This window comes from Rana temporaria, chromosome 7 (assembly GCF_905171775.1).
Source record: "Rana temporaria chromosome 7, aRanTem1.1, whole genome shotgun sequence".
NCBI lineage: Eukaryota > Metazoa > Chordata > Amphibia > Anura > Ranidae > Rana > Rana temporaria.
In genome coordinates this window covers 161,281,237-161,302,076 of record NC_053495.1, presented here as the reverse complement: position 1 = coordinate 161,302,076, position 20,840 = coordinate 161,281,237, and the positions used below count along the sequence as shown (strand labels likewise).

Genomic DNA, 20,840 nt, shown 5'->3' with positions numbered 1-20,840 from the left:
CAGACGCGGAAAACGACGAGAACTCCACCCAGCGGACTCTTGCATCTACGATCCGAAGGCGTACGAAGCCGTACGCCTGTCGGATCGAACCCAGATGCCGTCGTATCTTGGTTTGAGGATTCAAACTAAAGATACGACGCGGGAAATTTAAATTAGGCGTAATCCTTTTGTAGATCTACCCCACTGTTTTATGTGATATATGTAAAGAGACAGCACAAGCCATTACTGTACAGAAACCGTATACAATACTTACCAAAAATAGAGCTAACGGAAAGGCGAACAATCAGAAAGACAGATATATACCGGTAGCTTAGAAATTTTTGTAAATCTGATTACTTTGGATTACTGCACTATGGACATCATCAATACTGTTTATATTGCCTTTTAAATTAAGATGTTAGTTGCTGAATATATAGATCAACAGCATCACGACAATATCAGTGTTACAATTTCTATTGGGTATATTTTGTCATTGAGTGCAGCTCTTGCTGACTGGCGTCTCTTTAATAATGATGTGGCTCTGTTTGTTTAGATCCAGTGGGAAGGAGAGAGCAGGTGGATGTGTGGTTGTGTAGTAGTTAAAGGGGGAGGCTGTATAGGGAGAGCGCAGGGATGATGGGGGAGGGAGCCAGAGCTATGACGTGCTGCCTCTAGCATTCTCTCCTCTGACTGTTCAGCAGCCAGTCTCATCTCTTTTCTCTGCAGTGGCAAAGGATACCCACCCACTTAGAGAAAATCCTTATCTAAACTCCCAATTTGCCCCCACCCACAGTCTACCCCTATTCCTCATCACCCCTTCTTCTGCCTTTTCCTCTGATCCCACCAGCATGGCTGAGACCACCAAAACCCATGTTATCCTGCTGGCCTGCGGCAGCTTCAATCCCATCACAAAAGGACATATCCAGATGTTTGGTGAGTCAACTCACTGACACCTTTACCTGTTTGTTTATCGTAATGTGTATCCTGGAAATCTCTTATGATCCATGATAGGATCTCCCATCCTCATCCTCTCATTCTGTTCTCCACTAGCTCATCTCACCCTCCCTTCTTCCTGTTAGATTTTCATCTCTTCTGTCCATCAGTCCTGCCGATCCAATTTTTTTCCCATTGCGTTTGTCTTGTTGGCATTGCTCCATAATGGAGAATGCAGTTAAGAGACCCCGTCCCCCCTGTCCCCACATGCCATAGAAAAGAGGACTGTACTAGAAAGTAACCTGTGACATTATAAGAAGGGCTTTATAAACATATATTGTATTACTCATTTTGTCTGTCATGGCAGTAACATACTTTTCACGGTTCCGGTAAAATATATATATTTTTTTCTAAATTCATTGTGTAAGCATTAACAGCTGCGTCTGTTTCCAAGGTAGACGTGATGTAAAGGAAGCTATTCTGTGCTGTGATAAATTTATGCATAATTACCATTCACAACAAAGAGGTCTTCAGCCTAGGGAGGGGGAGACTTTAGGAGGGTGAGAATTGTTCGATGGACTGATGGCATTCAGTGTGTATCTAATTTTATATAATAACATTGTTTTATTTGCTGATAATGATTCTATTATACCATAACAATGCCTAAATTTTTGCAATGAAATGTCATTTGGGCATAAATAAAATGTTTACTTTGTTCAACATCCCATAAGCCACTGCTTGATATGTGTTGGGCTGTAGTTATAGCTGCTGCATATCGTAAATGCCTGCTGATGAATAATATTTAGGAGATGTCCTGGGAAATGTTGTGCCCTGGTTTTCAATCCTGACAAGTTGCACCATAAATTGCATCTTTTCCTACAGGGTAAAATCTCATCATATCGTTTTCTTTGCATGTTCCTTTATTGAAGTGCAACACACCAAATGTAAAAACTGTTTTTTAAACATAGCCCGCGCACAAATAAGGCACCAAGTGCATCTCTGGCACATCATTGGGTTTGGGCTTAGAATTAACTGAAAATCGTCTCTAGAAATTATTTTAAAATGTTGGCCATAGGGATGAGGCTTGGGTTTGCTGCTACCACAGGTTTGCGTTGGATCCAGTTTCTTATAAAATTCACAGTTCTGACTAATTAACACCTTAAAGCGGGGGTTCACCCAAAAAAAAATAATATATAATATTACATCTAGCAGAGCCAGCATAGTAAGGGCATTTACTTTCGGCATTTTTTTTTTCTCTGTACATACCTTTTATATTCTGTTTTTGTCCAGGGCTTCCGGGTTCCGATGACTGCGGGACTGGGCGTTCCTATCCTTCTGTTCGATGATTGACGGCTTATGAAACAGGTGACCTGTCGCACAACGCACGTCATCAGATGTCGGGAAATAGCCGAGCTGCAGTTGGCACTATACGGCGCCTGCGCAGTCAGCTCTACACGGCGGCTCGCAGCTCGGCTATTTCCGGAAATCTGGTGACGCGCGTTCTGCGACAGGTCACCTGTTTCACAAGCCGCCAATCATCGAACCGAAGGATAGGAACTCCCAGTCCCGCAGTCATCGGAACCCTGAGGTAGGGATAGGAACGCCCAGTCCCGGAGTCATCAGAACGCGGAAGCCCTGGACCAAATCAGAATATAAAGGTAAGTACGAAAAAAAAAAAAAAATGGCCGAAAGTATATGCCCTTACTATGCTGGCTCTAATGTTAAAAATTCGTTTTTAGGGTGAACCTCCACTTTAAGGGCCAAGCTAATTTTTCAAACTTCAAATTCAAAATCATCAAATTACATAGAACCCCCAAACATAAAAAAAATATATATACATATATATATAAATATATATATATATATATACAGTTGTGTTCAAAATTATTCAACCCCCCAATGCTGTAAAGGGTTTTAGGGAATTTAGTGTACATTTGTAATTGTATTCAGAATTAAATCCTACAAGGACTTCTTAAAGAACCATATGCAACTAAAATGACATCAATTGGTTTTGTAATACAGTAGTAAATGTTTATTTTGTGAATTCTTCATTTACACAATTATTCAACCCCTTAAAGACTACCACTCTGAAGAACAGAGGTTCATTGAAGTGTTTTCAATCAGGTATTGAAAACACCTGTGGATGTCGGGGAGCAGCAATAAAGCCTAATAAGCACCAATCAGGCAGCTTTAAAATGACTGTGATACTCAGCTCCTTCTAGACATTTACTGGTGTGGTTACAAACATGGTGAAGTCAAGAGAATGGTCCAGGAAGACAAGAGAAGAGGTGATTACTCTTCACAAGAAGGGCAATGGCTATAAGAAGATTGCAAAGATGTTAAACATACCAAGAGACACCATAGGAAGCATCATTCGCAAATTCAAGGCAAAGGGCACTGTTGAAACGCTACCTGGTCGTGGCAGAAAGAAGATGCTGACTTTGACTGCTGTGCGCTACCTGAAGCGTAGAGTGGAGAAAAGTCCCTGTGTGACTGCTGAGGAACTGAGAAAAGATTTGTCAGATGTGGGTACTGAAGTTTCTGCTCAGACAATACGGCGCACACTGCGTAATGAAGGCCTCCATGCCAGAACTCCCAGGCGCACCCCCTTGCTGTCTCCAAAGAATAAGAAGAGTCGACTGCAGTATGCCAAAAGTCATGTGGACAAACCACAGAAGTTTTGGGATTGTGTTTTGTGGACTGATGAAACAAAATTAGAACTGTTTGGGCCCATGGATCAACGCTATGTTTGGAGGAGGAAGAACAAGGCCTATGATGAAAAGAACACCTTGCCTACTGTGAAGCATGGCGGGGGGTCAATCATGCTTTGGGGCTGTTTTGCTTCTGCAGGTACAGGGAAGCTTCAGCGTGTGCAAAGTACCATGAATTCTCTTCAATACCAGGAGATATTGGATGACAATGTGATGCAGTCCGTCACAAACCTGAGGCTTGGGAGACGTTGGACCTTTCAACAGGACAATGATCCCAAGCATACCTCCAAGTCCACTAGAGCATGGTTGCAGATTAAAGGCTGGAACATTTTGGAGTGACCATCGCAGTCACCAGACTTAAATCCGATTGAGAACCTCTGGTGGGACTTAAAGAAAGCAGTTGCAGTGCGCAAGCCTAAGAATGTGGCTGAACTGGAGGCTTTTGCCCATGACGAATGGGCGAAGATACCCGTAGATCGCTGCAAGACACTTGTGTCAAGCTATGCTTTACGTTTAAAAGCTGTTATAACTGTAAAAGGATGTTGTACTAAGTACTAAGATTGAATGTCACTTGGGGGTTGAATAAAACTGATAATGATGTGAGCACAGAGAAGACATTTGTGGTTATTTCATTATAAATGTTATGTTACATTTGTCTGACCTACACGTGCCTCTTTGATTTAATTGTAAGCAGGATTACAGGATGATCAAAATCAATGTCAAACTTGGCAAAACAATCAATTTCAGTGGGGGTTGAATAATTTTGAATACAACTGTATATATATATATATATATATATATATATATATATATATATATATATATATATAATCTTTTTCAGACACCCTAGAGAATAAAATGGCTATCGTTGCAATACTTTGTCACACTGTAGTTGCACAGCGATCTTACAAAAGTAATAATTTTTGTCAATCACAAAAAAGTATTTTGGAAAAAAATACACTTTTTTGAATAAAAAAACAAGAACATAGGCAAAAATAGGAATAGGGTTAGGGTTAGGGGGTTAGGGTTAGGGGGTTAGGGTTTCCCATTGAAGAATATGGCTAGGACTCAGGAATTGGAACAGGGACCTCCCCCAAAGGTCAAAGGTCAGAAGGCGGGTTCCCAGAGGTCAAAGGTCACATGGCGTGGCTGACCCACCCCCACCAAAGTGTACCGCCTACCCTAACTAAGTCTGGGAATGAACAAGTCGGGGAATGAACAAGTCGGAAAAAGTGTCTGAAAAAGATTATATATAGAAATGGCGACAAACTTTGACCCTTAAAAATGTCCATAAGTGACGTTTAAAAATGTATACAGGTTACCAGTTTTGAGTTACAGAGGAGGTCTTTTGCTAGAATTATTGCTCTCACTCTAACGATCATGGCGATACCTCACCGTTTACATATGCGGGCATGACTTGCGTAAGCGTTCGCACGGCGGGACTAAACTGTCCCTTTTAAAAAAAAAATGGATCACTTTTATTCCTATTAAAAGTAATGTAAACATCCCTTGTAATAGAAAAAAAGCATGACAGGACCTCTTTAATGTGAGATCTCACATTTACACTTAAATGCAATAAAAAAATAAAAAATAAATCTCCTTTAAGGCCGTTGGGCGGAAGTGACGTTTGACATCCAACGTCATTAAGTCGAGTGGGGCCATCATTCCCAGTGCTAAACCTTTCATCCAATTTCTAAATTGATGCATTTGTACACTTCAAAAGCCAATATAATGGAATAGTAGTGGTAAAAAAAAGCATTTGTGAATTTAACTATATACTTTTTTATTCTCTTGTAAGGGGGCGGGGCTGGGGGTGTGTCCTATGCCTATATACTTTTGCTAATAGGTGTCCCTTGTTCTCATCTCAAAAAGTTGGGAGGTATGATACTGTACTATATTTCACTAACTTATTTTTTCTAATTTATGCCAAGTTAAAATAATTGACTGAAGGTTTAGTGTTTGAGTCTTTTCTTTGGTGTGGGGTTTGCAACTTGTTGACATAGGCAGAGCTTCTCTTTGTTTGCAAAGTTGTGTGTGCACTAAATTACCACATATTTATACCTGTTGTTGATAGAACTGCTATTCAATTTAGGCAAGTCTTTTATTAAAATAGCCAGGTAGGACTAAAGGACATAGCATTGGTTGGAGTGCACCACCTAGAGACAGGGCATGTCAGATTTTACACACCTACATGATGCACTGGAGCTTGCTCTGTAGCCAGATTTCAGCACAGATGAAGATTTTACATAGTTATATAGTGGGTAAGGTTGAATAAAGACACCAGTCCATCTAGTTCCACCTGTGTTGTTGTGTGTATGTGTGTCAGTATGTCTGTATCACTGTATGTTTATGTATCATGGAATTTTTATTTATTCTGGCCATCAAAATAAATAAAGGTGTTTATGAGCGTTTATGCGCATTTATGCACGTTTTACAGCTTTTTGTGGTCAAAATTCCCTCTTCGGAATGCGAAAGTAGGGCATTAAGAAAACATCCTTTAACCCCCGGACCATATTGCTGCCCAAAGACCAGAGCACTTTTCTGCGTTGCTTTAACTGACAATTGCGCGGTCGTGCAACGTGGTTCCCAAACAAAATTAGCGTTCTTTTTTCCCCACAAATAGAGCTATCTTTTGGTGGTATTTGATCACCTCTGCGGTTTTTAGTTTTTGCGCTATAAACAAAATTAGAGCGACAATTTTGAAAAAAAATGAATATTTTTTTACTTTTTGCTATAATACATATCCCCCAAAAATATATAAAAAAACGTTTTTTCCCTCAGTTTAGGCCGATACGTATTCTTCTACATATTTTTCATTAAAAAAAAAATCGCAAAAAGCGTTTATTGATTGGTTTGCGCAAAAGTTATAGCGTTTACAAAATAGGGGGTATTTTTATGGCATTTTTATTAATATTTTTTTTTTACTAGTAATGGCGGCGGCGTTTTTTTTCCGGTACTGCGACATTATGGCGGACACTTCAGACACTTTTGACACATTTTTGGGACCATTGGCGATCAGTGCTATAAAAATGCATTGGATTACTATAAAAATGCCACTGGCAGTGAAGGGGTTAACACTAGGGGGCGGGGAAGGGGTTAAGTATGTTCCCTGGGTGTGTTCTAACTGTAGGGGGATGGCCTCACTAGGGGAAATCACTGATCTTCTGTTCATACATTGTATGAACAGAGGATCAGCATTTCTCCCCCTGACAGGACCGGGAGCTGTGTATTTACACACACAGCTTCCCGGGCCCCGCTCTGTAACGAGCGATCGCGTGTGCCCGGCGGCGAACGGGCCCGCCGAGCACGCGCACGGGAGTCGGGGGCGAGCGGGGGGCACGCACGAGAGCCAACGTTATACTATGGGCTCTCGCGCAGGGGAGCCGACCTGCCGCCGTAAAACGGCGGTGGGCGGTCTGGAAGCAGTTAAACTCCCCTACTACTAAACTGCTAAAAACATTCATGAATACATAGGAAAACATAGAGGGGAGTTCAAGGGCAGAAAAAAAACACCTAAACTCATAAAAAAACGTGAGTTTAAAGGAGCAGTGTGCATCAGGCCTTAAGGCCCCTTTCACACATATGGACCGTTCGTCGAGTGATACCACTGGGTGACCCCGTCCCTTTAATTGAGTGCGCTATTAAGTATAGAAAAGAAAGAGCCATGAAGTGCAAGAGCGGCAAGTGACTGAGCATGTCTGTACAGACTGCCCCCTCACCATGCTCTTCACCTCTCCTTGAACACACTGCACCCCCCCACAGAGGACATGTCATGTAACCCCTATCACATAGGGGACTATTTGTCCCCTAAGTGATAGCAATAAAAAAAAAATCTAAATCAAAATAAAATCATAAGTAAAAAAAAAAAATACATTAAAAGTAAAAAATACAAATTTTGCCTCCCCACCCCACATACTAGAGTTGCGCAATTATAAAAAAAAAAAAAAGAAAAAAAAAACCCTCACCATCTGAACTGACAATTCCCGATCCTATATAAACAGTGCCAGAGCCAGAGCTGACATTCCTCAGCGCTGAGAGATAGAGAAGCGAAACAAAGTATCTCTTGGTTCTTTTGATCCAAGGGATGAACTTTGGTCTGTAAATGAGGTCAGTTTAACCACTTAAATACTAAAGCTTTTTCTGACATTTGTTGCTCACAATTTAAAATTCGTATTTTTTGCTAGAAATTACTTAGAACCCCCAAACATTATATATATTTTTAGCAGTGCCCAACTCCTCATGCCCTTTTTTGACAATAGCATTGCTAATATCCTTGAAAATGGCCAGAGTTTAGCATCAAGAATCGCTCCCCAAAGACTTAAAGCAGTAGTTAACCCCGCTTGGTCATTTTTACCTACAGGTAAGCCTATAATAAAGCTTACCTGTAGGTAAAATGAATATTTGCTGAACGTGTACCATTTAGGAGACATTCACCCTGCATGCAGCCAGTTACGTCACCTGTGCATGCATTCTGAAGTTCTGGCATACCTTGCTGGACCTTCAGGGCTTTGTGCTGGAACCGGGGGCTCCCACGCGCATGTGCGGGAGTGAAATCATCATGGCTGTGGCCAATCACATAGCCAGAGAACGCAAACCTGGAAGAAAAAAATGGGGGAAGATGTCAGCCCTCTCAACAATGACACTGCGATGGAGGGCTTTGTTCCAAGGTCAGTATTTCATTATATGCTAGTATGCGATGCATACTAGCACATTATGCCATTGCCTTGCAGGTGTTCTTTTTTCTTCACAGCTGTGGTTTACAACTGCTTTAATTTGGATACGCTGTTAAACCTGAACTAAATACCTTTCCTTCAATATTCTCTGTCCCTTGCTGGCACTGGCATCTGTGTGCCGGTTTTCGGCTATCCTAATTGGCTAGTGTGGGATGACATCACTCCTAAATCAGGACAGCTGCTGTAAATTGAGTTGCACATGCGCAGCTCAGTAATAAATTCCTGGGAATTATGAGAGCAGGCAGGTAGGTGTATTTTATTGTATATTTTGCATGCCTCTTCTGCTATAAAAAAAACTGCCTGCTCACAAAGGGGAAAAACCAGGACTTAAGTTCTGCTTTAAAGTGGATGTAAACCCACTCTCATTATTTCTAAACTACTGCCATAGTGCTGATCTATAAGGATATAGATGCCTCCTGCATGTATCCTTACCTGTCAAATGTTTCCCCTCTGTCTGTTATAAGAACTGAAAAACTGCAGATTCTGTGGAGCTCGGTGGGTGGAGTCGTGATGTCAGTAGACTTCCCGCCCTCCTCTACACTCCCCTTGTCAACATGCATTTTTTCCTTACACTAAATTCTGCTATGATCACTAACATCCAGTCAAAATCCAGAAAAGTAACCACATGACTTCAGAAAAGGAGTGGGGGTGGGAATTAAAAAATAATCACCAGGCTATCGCTTGAGATATGTAAATAACCCGTCACTCACAGCAAGGGGGCAGAACGGACTAAGGTTTTTCTCTGTAAGTCCATTTTATTTCACTGAATAATAAAAGAGGATTGTTCAGAGCTGGATTAACTCTGTGTGGCAAGACTGGGCACAGATGATAGGAAATCTTATACTCTACATTGTGACATCAAAAAACAAAAACATTTTTTTCGGGTTTACATCCACTTTAAGTTTGAATTTTGCAAATTTTTTAACAGGATTCGTCAAACCCCCTGCAAATTAATCGGGGCAGATGCACCCATCACTAGTTGCCATAGATGTTTTTGGCTACAGAATTTCTCCATTTACCTTACTGTAATGTATGTAATAAAGAACCAGAAATACGGTAACTTGCCAACCTGTAAAAAAAAATATATATACTGCAGCGGGTAATATTTAATTGGCTTTTCTGTCCTGCAAAAATCTTCACATACATGAAAAAAATAACAAGCTATAATGTTTACTAAGGAGATTCTGCTGTGGATAAGTGTTCTGTATAATAAAACACAGCTTAGGAAATTGGAAGGTCTCAGCTGTGGCAGAATCTATAGAGAATCAAGTGTCAGTCACCGCTGTAATTAGAAGACAGGAAAAAACGGAATAATTATTGACGGCAATGCGTGCCAAGAGATTTTGAGGCAGATGCAGGCTCTGCATTATTAGCTTAGGTGATAGCTATTGTGATACTCTAATCTGTAACATTCACATGAGTTGTGGGGAGAGTTATTCCCTTAGAGGCGTTTCTCTTATAATTTGTATTTATTATTGTAATAGGCCAGAAGAAGCCCAAAAAAATAAAAATAAACATTAGCCCCCTACTTTTCTTTACTAGGTTAAGTGTGCTTACAATAATCACTTGGGCTACTGTAACCCGTAACATTGGCTAGTGTGATCCTTGATATCCACCCCAAGTTTTATAAATAATGCTTTGATAAGTAAGATGGCATGGACAGGGCAGCCATCAGGAATTATTGGGCCCCTTACACAGCTTCAGGCAGGCAATAAATATAAATAAATATAATATATATAAATATATATATAAACAAAAATAAAAAAATAAACAAAAATAAAAAAAGGGGGTTTGCCACATGGGGCATATAAATAAATAATATAAATGAATTTTTTTTTTTATAAAAATAGGGGGGTTGCCATCCGGGGGGCCTGGGGACCTCTGGGCCCTTTAAATATATATATATATATATATATATATATATATATATATAATAAAATATATATATGAAAAATATATATTTTTTATAAAAAAAAGGGGGGTTGTCATCCGGGGCCCTGGGGATCTACGGGCCCCCCGTACCCTTTAAACAAAAAAATTGTCCCTTTAATACAAAAAAAAATAAAAAAAAAATATATATATATATATATATATATTTTTTTTTTATAAACAAATAACTAAAAAAAAGGGGGGGTTGCCATCCTCCGGAAACCTAAAAAAAAAAAAAAAAATAGTCAAATAAATAGTTTTTATTATGTATCTTTTTAGGCCTATGTGCCATCAGAATCGGTGACCCGTCAGATTAGGTAACGGAGGTGATGTTCCGCTTGCTGTGCATGCCTTCCACCGCTACCAGGTTTGCTCATCTGACAGAACACCTGCATTCAGAAGAAGGCGGCGGACATCTTACTACACCCAGCTACTATTTCACAGTAATTTTAGCAATAAAGGGAGCGTATATAAATATTTATAGTATGTTGACATCTGTGATGTTGTTTTCATGTTACATTTTGAAAGAAGCTGGGCGCTAGCAGGAGGAGGTTGGCGGAGGCCATGATGGTACAACCCGCACTGCTCAGGGCTAAAACTTTATGCCGCGTACACACGGTCGTGTTTCGGCATGAAAAAAAACGACGTTTTTAAAAACGTCATTTAAAATCATCGTGTGTGGACTTCACATCGTTTTTCAGCTTCTTAAAATATCATTTTTCGGGTGGTAAAAAATGATCGTGTGGGCTAAAACAAAGTTTTAAACCCGCGCATGCCCAGAAGCGAGTTATGAGACGGGAGCGCTTGTTCTGGTAAAACTACCATTCATAATGGAGTAAGCACATTCATCACGCTGTAACAGACAAAAAAGCGTGAATCATCTTTTACTAACACGGAAACGGCTAAAAGCAGCCCAAAGGCGAATAGAATTTCCCCTTCAGAGTGTTGTACGTCACCGCGCTTTGTTCATCATTTTTCAAAAACGATGGTGTGTGGGCAACATCATTTTTAATGATGAAGTTGGAAAAACTTTGTTTTTTGAGCATGCTGAAAAACTTGTTTTTTTTTCATGCCGAAAAACGACCGTGTGTACGCGGCATTAGCCTTTCAAAATGAAACATCCAAACAGCATCACAGATGTCAATATACTATATTTATTTATATACGCTCACGTTATTGCTAACATTACTGTGAAATTCAAGACCTATGGTCCAGTTCTGATGCTCATGTGCCCATTGTAAGGGGTTTTGGCTGTGGGCATGGATCAGCATAGGCACCCTGACTGCTCTATGGTTATGCAGCCCCATACACAACAAACTGTGATGCACTGTGAGTTCTGACACCTTTTTTATCAGAACCAGCATGAACTTTTTCAGCTTTTTGAGCTACAGTACCTCATCTATTGGATTGAACTACATGGGTCAGCTTTGGCTCCCAATGTACATCAATGAGCCTTGGCTGATCATGATCCTCTCACTGGTTTGCTGGTTTTCTTTCCTTAGACCACTTTTCTTAGGGCCTGACCCAGGGGTCAAGTCCTGGGGAAAAAAGTGTGGGAACTCCCACCCAAGATCCACTCCCCCACCAAAAAAAAAAATGATACTCTCATATGCATAATTACTAAACCGCATATTTTTTTTTTAAGCAAGTTCTTTCTAAATCCTGCGATAACTCGCGGCAGACCTTCGCAATGTCTCCTGGGAACAATGACAAAAGCTCCCAGGAGACATTGCGGCATTGAGGAAGTGACGGAATACCCGCACACTACCTGATGAATCCATATACAGGAAGCGGCCAGTAACAAAGGATTACTAAGGTTCGCCTGTCCCTGACAGTGACTCGAGCTCGGCATCGCTGCTTAGTGAAGGATTGGTTCGGGCGGCTCGGCTGCTCTAGTCCTGCAAAGGGAACTGCGTTCCCGCTGTGAAAAAAGTGCAGGAACTCCGTTCCCACGCGTTCCCGCAGGACTTGAGCCCTGGCCTGACCACAGCAGACAGAGAACATCCCATAAAGCTTCAGTTTTGGAGATGCCTTGACCTCGTCTACCCATTAAAATGTGTTTTTTGTTAAAGTTACTCTGATCCTTATGCTTGACATTTTTTTTCTGCTTTCAACTTCAGGGACAATATTTTCCCTTGCTGCCTAATATAACCTACCCACTTAGAGATGCCATTGTCATGAGATAATCAATGTTATTCACTTTACCTATTAGCGGTCATAATGTTATGTTCGGTGTATGTAGAGTGTTCATATTAATATTATTGTTTATTTCCGTTACAGTTGAAATAGCTTTATATTTCTGTTTGACTCTATCTTAACAGTCTTGCTAGGTTGAACAAATAGAGGGTAATAAAAGGGAATAAATACATGCAATTCCTTGTGCCATATGTCTGAAGGTCCAGGCACTTGGCAATGTGATTTTCCCTGAAGGGCAAGACCAGATTGTCTGAACCCTTATCTATACAGAGTGCATAGAATGTTAACAACACCTGTGTCCATGTCTGTGATCTCAGCTAGAAGGGACATTGAAGCAGTATTGTGCTCTTTTGACATATAGTGCCCCTGGTGGGGACTGAAGCACATATCGCCAGCACTACGTGGATATTTAAAATGTATCCAAAACATTAAAGGCTAAAAACTTTAATGTTTTGGATGCATTTTAAAGATCCACGTAGTGCTGACGATATGTGCTTCGGTCTCCACCAGGGGCACTATATGTCAGCAGAGCACAATACTGTCCCTTCAAGTTCAGATCACAGCCATGGACACAGGTTACAGCTCCCCTATGTACCAATATAGCATTGATGCACTTCTTATTTTGCCAAAATAAGACAGCTTTCCCTTTATTATAAGACACTTACCACACTGTTTTTATGGCTTAGGGGTGTACTCATCTTTGTTGCCAGCGGTTTAGACATTAATGGCTGTGTGTTGAGTTATTTTGAGGGGACAGCAAATTAACACCGTTATACCACCTGTACACTCACTACTTTACATTGTAGCAAAGTGTAATTTCTTCACTGTTGTCACATGAAAAGATGTAATAAAATATTTACAAAAATGTGAGGGGTGTACTCACTTTTGTGAGATACTGTATATTCAAAGTTGGTAAATAATCCAGTCACTTTCAGTGAAATATGCTTTGTCTCTTTGCCTTTGTACAGACAATTACCACATGACTTGTAGTAATACATATTGAGCTGTAGTTATTATTAGCGTAATATATATGGCTTCAGGCTCTTTAGATATATTCATTTAGCTTGAATAAACATTCATTTTATGTACTAACGCATATACTATGTGTGTGTGTGTATATATATATATATATATATATATATATATATAGGGGCAGATCCACAAAGCGAGTACGCCGGCGTATCTACTGATACTCCGGCGTACTTTCAAATTTCCTGCGTTGTATCTTTGTTTTGAATCCTCAAAACAAGATACAACGGCATCTGGGTTAGATCCGACAGGCGTACGTCTTCTTACGCCGTCGGATCTTAGATGCAATTTTTCGGCGTCCGCTAGGTGGCGTTCACGTCGTAATCCGCGTCGAGTATGGAAATTAGCTATTTCCGACGATCCACGAACATACGAGCGGCCGTTGCATTTTTTACGTAGTTTTCGTTCGGCTTTTTCCGGCGTATAGTTAAAGCTGCTATATGGTGGCGTACTCAATGTTAAGTATGGCCGTCGTTCCCGTGTCTAATTTTGAAAATTTTACGTTGTTTGCGATCTAAGATGCAATTCTTCGCCGTCCGCTGGGTGGCGTTCCCCTCGTTTTCCGTGTCGAGTATGCAAATGAGCTATTTCCGACGATCCACGAACGTACGAGCGGCCGTCGCATTCTTTGACGTCGTCTCTAGTCGGCTTTTTTTGGCGTATAGTTAAAGCTGCTGTTTGGTGGCGTACTCAATGTTAAGTATGGTCGTCGTTCCCGTGTATCATTTAAAACATTTTTCGTTTGCGTAAGTCGTCCGTGAATCGGGCTGGATGTAATTTACGTCCACGTCAAAACAATGACGTCCTTGCGACGTCATTTAGCGCAATGCACGGCAGGAAATTTAGGGACGTCGCATATGCAGTTCGTTCGGCGCGGGGACACGCTTCATTTAAAGGAAACACACCCCCCTACTCGCCGATTTAAATTAGGCGCCGTTAGGCTGCGAGAGATACACTACGCCGCCGTAACTTACGGCGCGAATTCTTCCAGGATTCAAACCAAAAAAAGTAAGTTACGGCGGCGTAGCGTATCTCAGATACGCTGCACCGGGGCAGATCTTTATGAATCTGCCCCATGCTGTATATATATATATATATATATATATATATATATATATATATATATATAATTGTAATCAATATCTTATTTAACAATTTCCCAAATTTTGGCAAAACTGAGTTTTATAGAACATTTGTTTAGCTCATTACATGAAAGTAAAGATAATAATATATAGCTTAGATTACAAAATCTTCAGTTTTACTCAAATGAGTTGATGCAAAACTGAATACACCCCACAACAAAAACTACTACATCTAGTATTTTGTATGACCTTCATGATTTGTAAGGACAGCACCAAGTCTTCTAGATGTGGAATGAACAAGTTAGCAACATATTGCAAAATCTATCTATTTCCATCCTTAAAGCGTGGGTTCACCCAAAAAAAAAATGTTTAACATTACATTCAGCCGAGTTGTCAGAATGACAATCGGCTGTTTTTTTTAATTTTATCCCCTTACATACCGTATTTTCACCGCCGCTTCCGGGTATGTCTTCTGCAGACTGGGCGTTCCTAATTGATTGACAGGCTTCCGACCGTCGCATACTGCGCATCACGAGTTGCCGAAAGAAGCCGAACGTTGGTGCGCAGGCGCCGTATAGAGCCGACTCGCAGTCCGGCTTCTTTCGGCAACTCGTGACGCGTTGTATGCGACGGTCGGAAGCCTGTCAATCAGTTAGGAACGCCCAGTCCCTCAGAAGACATACCCGGAAGCGGCAGTAAAAATACGGTACGTACGGGGATAAAATAAACTTCGGCTGAATGTAATGTTAAAAAATTTTTGGGGGGTGAACCCCCGCTTTAAATAATGACCTTTTTTAGAGCCTTGATGCTGGCTGGGGAGTGATGCTCAACTTGTCTCTTCAGAATTACCCATAGGTGATCGATTGGGTTCAGAGCAGTAGACATACTTGGCCACTGAATAACTTTAGGATCATTGTCATGTTGGAAAAGTGCACGACGACCAAGGGCACGGAGTGATGGTAGCATCTTCTCTTTCAATAAAGAGAAGCACATCTGTAAATTCATGATGCCTTCAATGAAATGCAGCTCTGCCCCACCAACAGACCCACAGAAGGACACTGCCATCTTTGTGATGTCATACAGTTTTGGAGCCATGAATTGCAAAAACATTTATCTTGGTACCATCATTCCAGGGTACAGAGTCCCAGTAGTCTTCTTCTTTTTCAGCATGGGCCCTGGCAAATTCTAGAGGGGCTTTTTAGTTTATGGGCTTTAGGAGAGGCTTCCTTCATGGACGACACCCATACATAGGGCCAGTGGCGGCTGGTGAAGTTTTAGGATGGGGGGGCGCAAGACCCCGCCCCTCCACATTTGGCCCCTCCCACTTTTCAGAAGCCACACCTCTTATAGAATCCACCCACTCTGTCCCCTGTATTCCACTTGCTTCCACCCATAGTGTCAGGAGTATACATCTTAGCATCACAGGACAGAGTATATAGCCCCAGCATCACAAATCATGGTATATAGCGCAGCCTTACAGATCGGTGCAAATAAACTAAAAAATTACACTGTTAGTTATGAAGGACTCTAAATGGACATTAGATTATCAGAGACTGCGGACATACTGCACGAGATTACCAAAGACTGCGGACATACTGCACAAGATTACCAGAGACTGCGGACATACTGCACAAGATTACCAGAGACTGCGGACATACTGCACAAGATTACCAGAGACTGCGGACATACTGCACAAGATTACCAGAGACTGCGGACATACTGCACTAGATTACCAGAGACTGCGGACATACTGCACTAGATTACCAGAGACTGCGGACATACTGCACAAGATTACCAGAGACTGCGGACATACTGCACAAGATTACCAGAGACTGCGGACATACTGCACAAGATTACCAGAGACTGCGGACATACTGCACAAGATTACCAGAGACTGCGGACATACTGCACAATATTACCAGAGACTGCGGACATACTGCACAATATTACCAGAGACTGCGGACATACTGCACAATATTACCAGAGACTGCGGACATACTGCATGATATTACCAGAGACTGCAGACATACTGCATGATATTACCAGAGACTGCGGACATACTGCACAATATTACCAGAGACTGCGGACATACTGCACAATATTACCAGAGACTGCAGACAAACTGCATGATATTACCAGAGACTGCGGGCATACTGCATGATATTACCAGAGACTGCAGACATACTGCACAATATTACCAGAGACTGCGGACATACTGCACAATATTACCAGAGACTGCGGACATACTGCATGATATTACCAGAGACTGCAGACATACTGCATGATATTACCAGAGACTGCGGACATACTGCACAATATTACCAGAGACTGCGGACATACTGCACAATATTACCAGAGACTGCAGACATACTGCATGATATTACCAGAGACTGCGGACATACTGCATGATATTACCAGAGACTGCAGACATACTGCATGATATTACCAGAGACTGCGGACATACTGCACAATATTACCAGAGACCGCGGATATACTGCACAATATTACCATACTGGGGACATACTGACTGCATGAGATTAACAGAGGCTGCGGAAATAACTGCACTGGGGGGGGGAATAAGGGTGCTATTTTCATCAGACATTAAAAAAAAAAAATAACGAAAGTGTTAATGCATCCCCCCCCCCCACTTATTAACAGTTTTTTATTTCATGTTTGCCAAAAATAGCAGCATGGAAACCAAATGTCGTCCGTCCGTCCCCCTGCTTATTAAAAAAAAAATTCTAAGGTTTGGCGGAACTAGCTGGGACACTTGCATTGGTCCCAGCTAGAGCAATACCTACATTTTAGCTTTAGGGCTCAGTTAAACCATTCATGGATTTTTTTTAATGTTCAGCTACAAACAGCCCCATAATAAGTGGGGGATGCATTATGGGGCTGTTTGTAGCTGGACATTAAAAAAAATGCATGAATGGTTTGACTGAGCCCTAAAGCTAAAATGTAGGTATTGCTCTAGCTGGGACCAATGCAAGTGTCCCAGCTAATTCCGCCAAACCTTAGAAAAAAAAAAGTTAATAAGCAGGGAGGGGGGGACGGGGACATTTGGTTTCCATGCTCTAGACATTAATCAAAGAACTAATCCGGCTGCTATTTCCGTGATCTGAAAAAAAAAAAACAGTTAATAAGCGGGGGGGGGGGGGGGGGTGTGGTATACCGGTGATTCAATGGGGGATGCCGGCCGTTAACATTGGAGTCTATGGGAAAACACAGTCTGCCTTGGAGGCCATATCTCCATATCTCCTCACCCTTAAAAAGTGAAAGTCGGGTGTTTGAAAATAGTCCCACAATATCGGGGGGGGGGGGGGGGGTGCCGCGGATGCTATTTCCGACGATACCACAGAAAAACTGAATGAGCGGGTGGGTGGATGGGGGATGCCGGGCGCAGAGCCGAACAGGGGGAAACTGCTTCTGAGAAGCTTTGCCTACCTCCATGCTTGGCTCACGGAGCTGCGTCCCTTTGGGCTAGAGAGTGCCGACGTCACTTCCTGACGTCGGCACAGGCACAGTAATATACTGGGTGCCGTGCACCCGCACGGCCAAAGTGCACGTCCATTGCATCGGAAGCTGTGGCGCTATGGGCATAGCCACAAAGGCATTTTTTTTGCTGCCAATGTAGCGCCACGTCTGCAATCTCGTGATTGCACAGACGTGGCGCTACTCACACTGCACTGTGCCGGCGCCCAGCGCCCGGACACAGTGCACGTAAGGAATTTTTTTCGATTTTTTTTTATTTAAAGGGACATGTTTAAATAATTTTGGACGGGCCGCCACTGCATAGGGCAGCCATCACAAATTTACACAGCTTTAGGCAATAAAAAAAATAAAAAATGGGAGAGGGGCCAGCCGGGCCCCTGGGGACAATCGGGCCCCTTACAGGTGTAAAGCCTGTACCCCCCTGATGACGGCCCTGCCCATGCATGCCACTCCTCTGTAATGTACGCAGTGTTGTGTCATGGGAAACAATCACCCAGTTTGGCTTTCTACTTCTTTAGCTAACTGCAGTGAACTTGCATGACGATTTTTTTTAATCCTTTTTATCAGAAGACGCTTCTGTCGGGGTGTTAACTTCCATTGATGGCCTGGACGTCTCTGTGAGATGGTTGCAGTTCCATCTTTGTTGTGTAAATAAATGTTTTTCTTTCCTTGTGACATTTCTCTTCCATGTGGTGCCATTGCTGACAACATGAAATGGGAAGGGGTTTTCTTTAAGTAACTCTGTTTTATAATCAACTGTCTGCTGGACACCTGTTTAATGAATAATTGGACTCGCCTGTAGTTGAATTCTTGTTACTTAGGATTTTGTTGTCTAAAATTTAGCTTTGCTCCTAAGACTTTCATTGGGGGTGCATTTATTTTTGCAACATCATTGAATGAAAGAGAAAAAAAAAATTGTTGGTGCAAATGAACAAATATTGCTTGCAACCAATGACCCGCATTTGTGGAGTATTTTGTAGTATAGTGTCCCATAGAAAATGTTGATTCTGAAAGGAAAGGTTCTTTGACAAATCTGTTGTGGTGTACTAATTTATGCTGAACACTGTGTGTGTATGCGCGTGTATATATATATATATATATTGTGACAGCAGGCAGGTAAAATCTCCTGGACTGGTTGCATCTAGGATGGCAAACGTGTGATCCCAGATTCAGGCTCTATGCCGATTTGTACCACTAGAGGGAAGTGCAGAGAGTTCTGCCAGATGAAGTAAGTTGGCTCATTAAGACCTCTACAAACACTTCCAGCATGCTTAGGGAGGTGCTTCATCCTGCAACCAGTTCTGTGCCTGTTTAGACTGGGGAGTGTTATACCTGTCCGTGCAGTGAGACAACGCCTGTGTGGCAAGCCTCTGTAACGGGTAGATAGGTGCTGGGGACAGCACAAGGATGCACCCAGCTGATAGCCAGGGAAACTTGTGTATGTAGTTAGTGGCCAAGTTGGCAAGGATTTATTTAAATTTTTCTTTTTGTTTTGCTGTTTTTGGATCATTGTAAATAGTGTAAATAAACAGCACCTTTGCTTTTTCACCTTGTTGTGCCTAATTTTTGTGTAGTGTACCCATCCAGGGGGTCACACACACCCGCTGCCGAGCTAACCCCTCACTATATATATATATATATATATATTCTAGATTATTTTGTTTGTTATGTATATAAAACAGAAAAACATAATTTACAAATTAATAAAAGGAATAATGATTTAAGCAAGATCTGTTTTTTTTTTACACTACTCCTGTCTTGTATTAAACGGTAAATCACTGCCAGTAGATTGTGCTATTTTTATGATGACAGAATCTTTTGTGTGTTAATATATGTTTACAGGAATTATAGCATTTTTTTATTATTAGTATTAATGTATCTGCAATAGGTTTTTCACAGTACTGTATAATTCCAGCCACTAAAGGTATATTGGTCCTTAAACAAAGTACCACTGTCCACAAAATGTACTGTTTGTATGCAAAGAAAGAAATAATATTCTATTTGATACATAGTGTATTTTAGAGGAGAAATCTCAATGGGTACTTTGTATTAAAACATGACATACGTTTTTTAGCCTTTTGTCCAAAACGTAAAAAAAAACTTGTCAGGAGTTGGACTTTAAAGTGACTCGTGTAATTTCATCTAGCAGTACACAGTATACACGGTGTTGTATGTAATTTATTACTTCCTCTCTCATGCTGGAACTCTCTAGCAATTCCTAGATAACAGCTATAAAAACTGTAATAAGGATTGAGTTCATCTCCTTTAATTTTTTCACCTTTTTTTCTGGATTGTTTTTGGCTTATTTGGCTTATTAACTGGTGATTATCCAGGCAGGTAGACTTTTATTAAAGTAAAGTGGATTTTTACAGAGTTTTCACAGCTGCTATCTAGGTATTACTACTGTAGCGCTCCTTCCCCTCAGAGTCTGGCCCTGTATGAACTTAGGGAAGAAGTACACAGCTTAGAAAAAGGTAAAACAACAGCAACAACAACAACAGCAGGCTGGCTGTAGCCTAGCAACAATATTTAGTTAGGGACACATCAGCATAGGGCAGGGTCCCAAACACTAGATAATTGTAACATAAGAGGGGCAATAACGAACTTACAACAGGCTCTACAGTATGCACAGGAAGTGTTGGATAAATGATACAGTGTTAGATGTTAGAGCAGGCTATCAGAATACTTCTGCTTTTTCTTCTAGTGATGACCAACCATTTCTTCCTAATACTGCAATAAATTAGAAATAGAACAGT

The 20,840-nt window shown here is 41.3% G+C and overlaps 1 protein-coding gene across 1 annotated transcript in view; it reads left to right on the top strand.

Moving 5' to 3' along the window:
* The first annotated feature begins 641 nt into the window (after positions 1 to 641).
* NMNAT2 (nicotinamide nucleotide adenylyltransferase 2) overlaps positions 642 to 20,840 on the top strand; it is a 68,487-nt gene continuing 48,288 nt past the window's right edge. Inside the window, exon 1 of the mRNA XM_040360322.1 lies at positions 642 to 912. Coding sequence (XP_040216256.1) covers positions 828 to 912 — 85 coding nt within the window. The 5' untranslated portion in view covers positions 642 to 827. The remainder of the gene's footprint in view (positions 913 to 20,840) is intronic.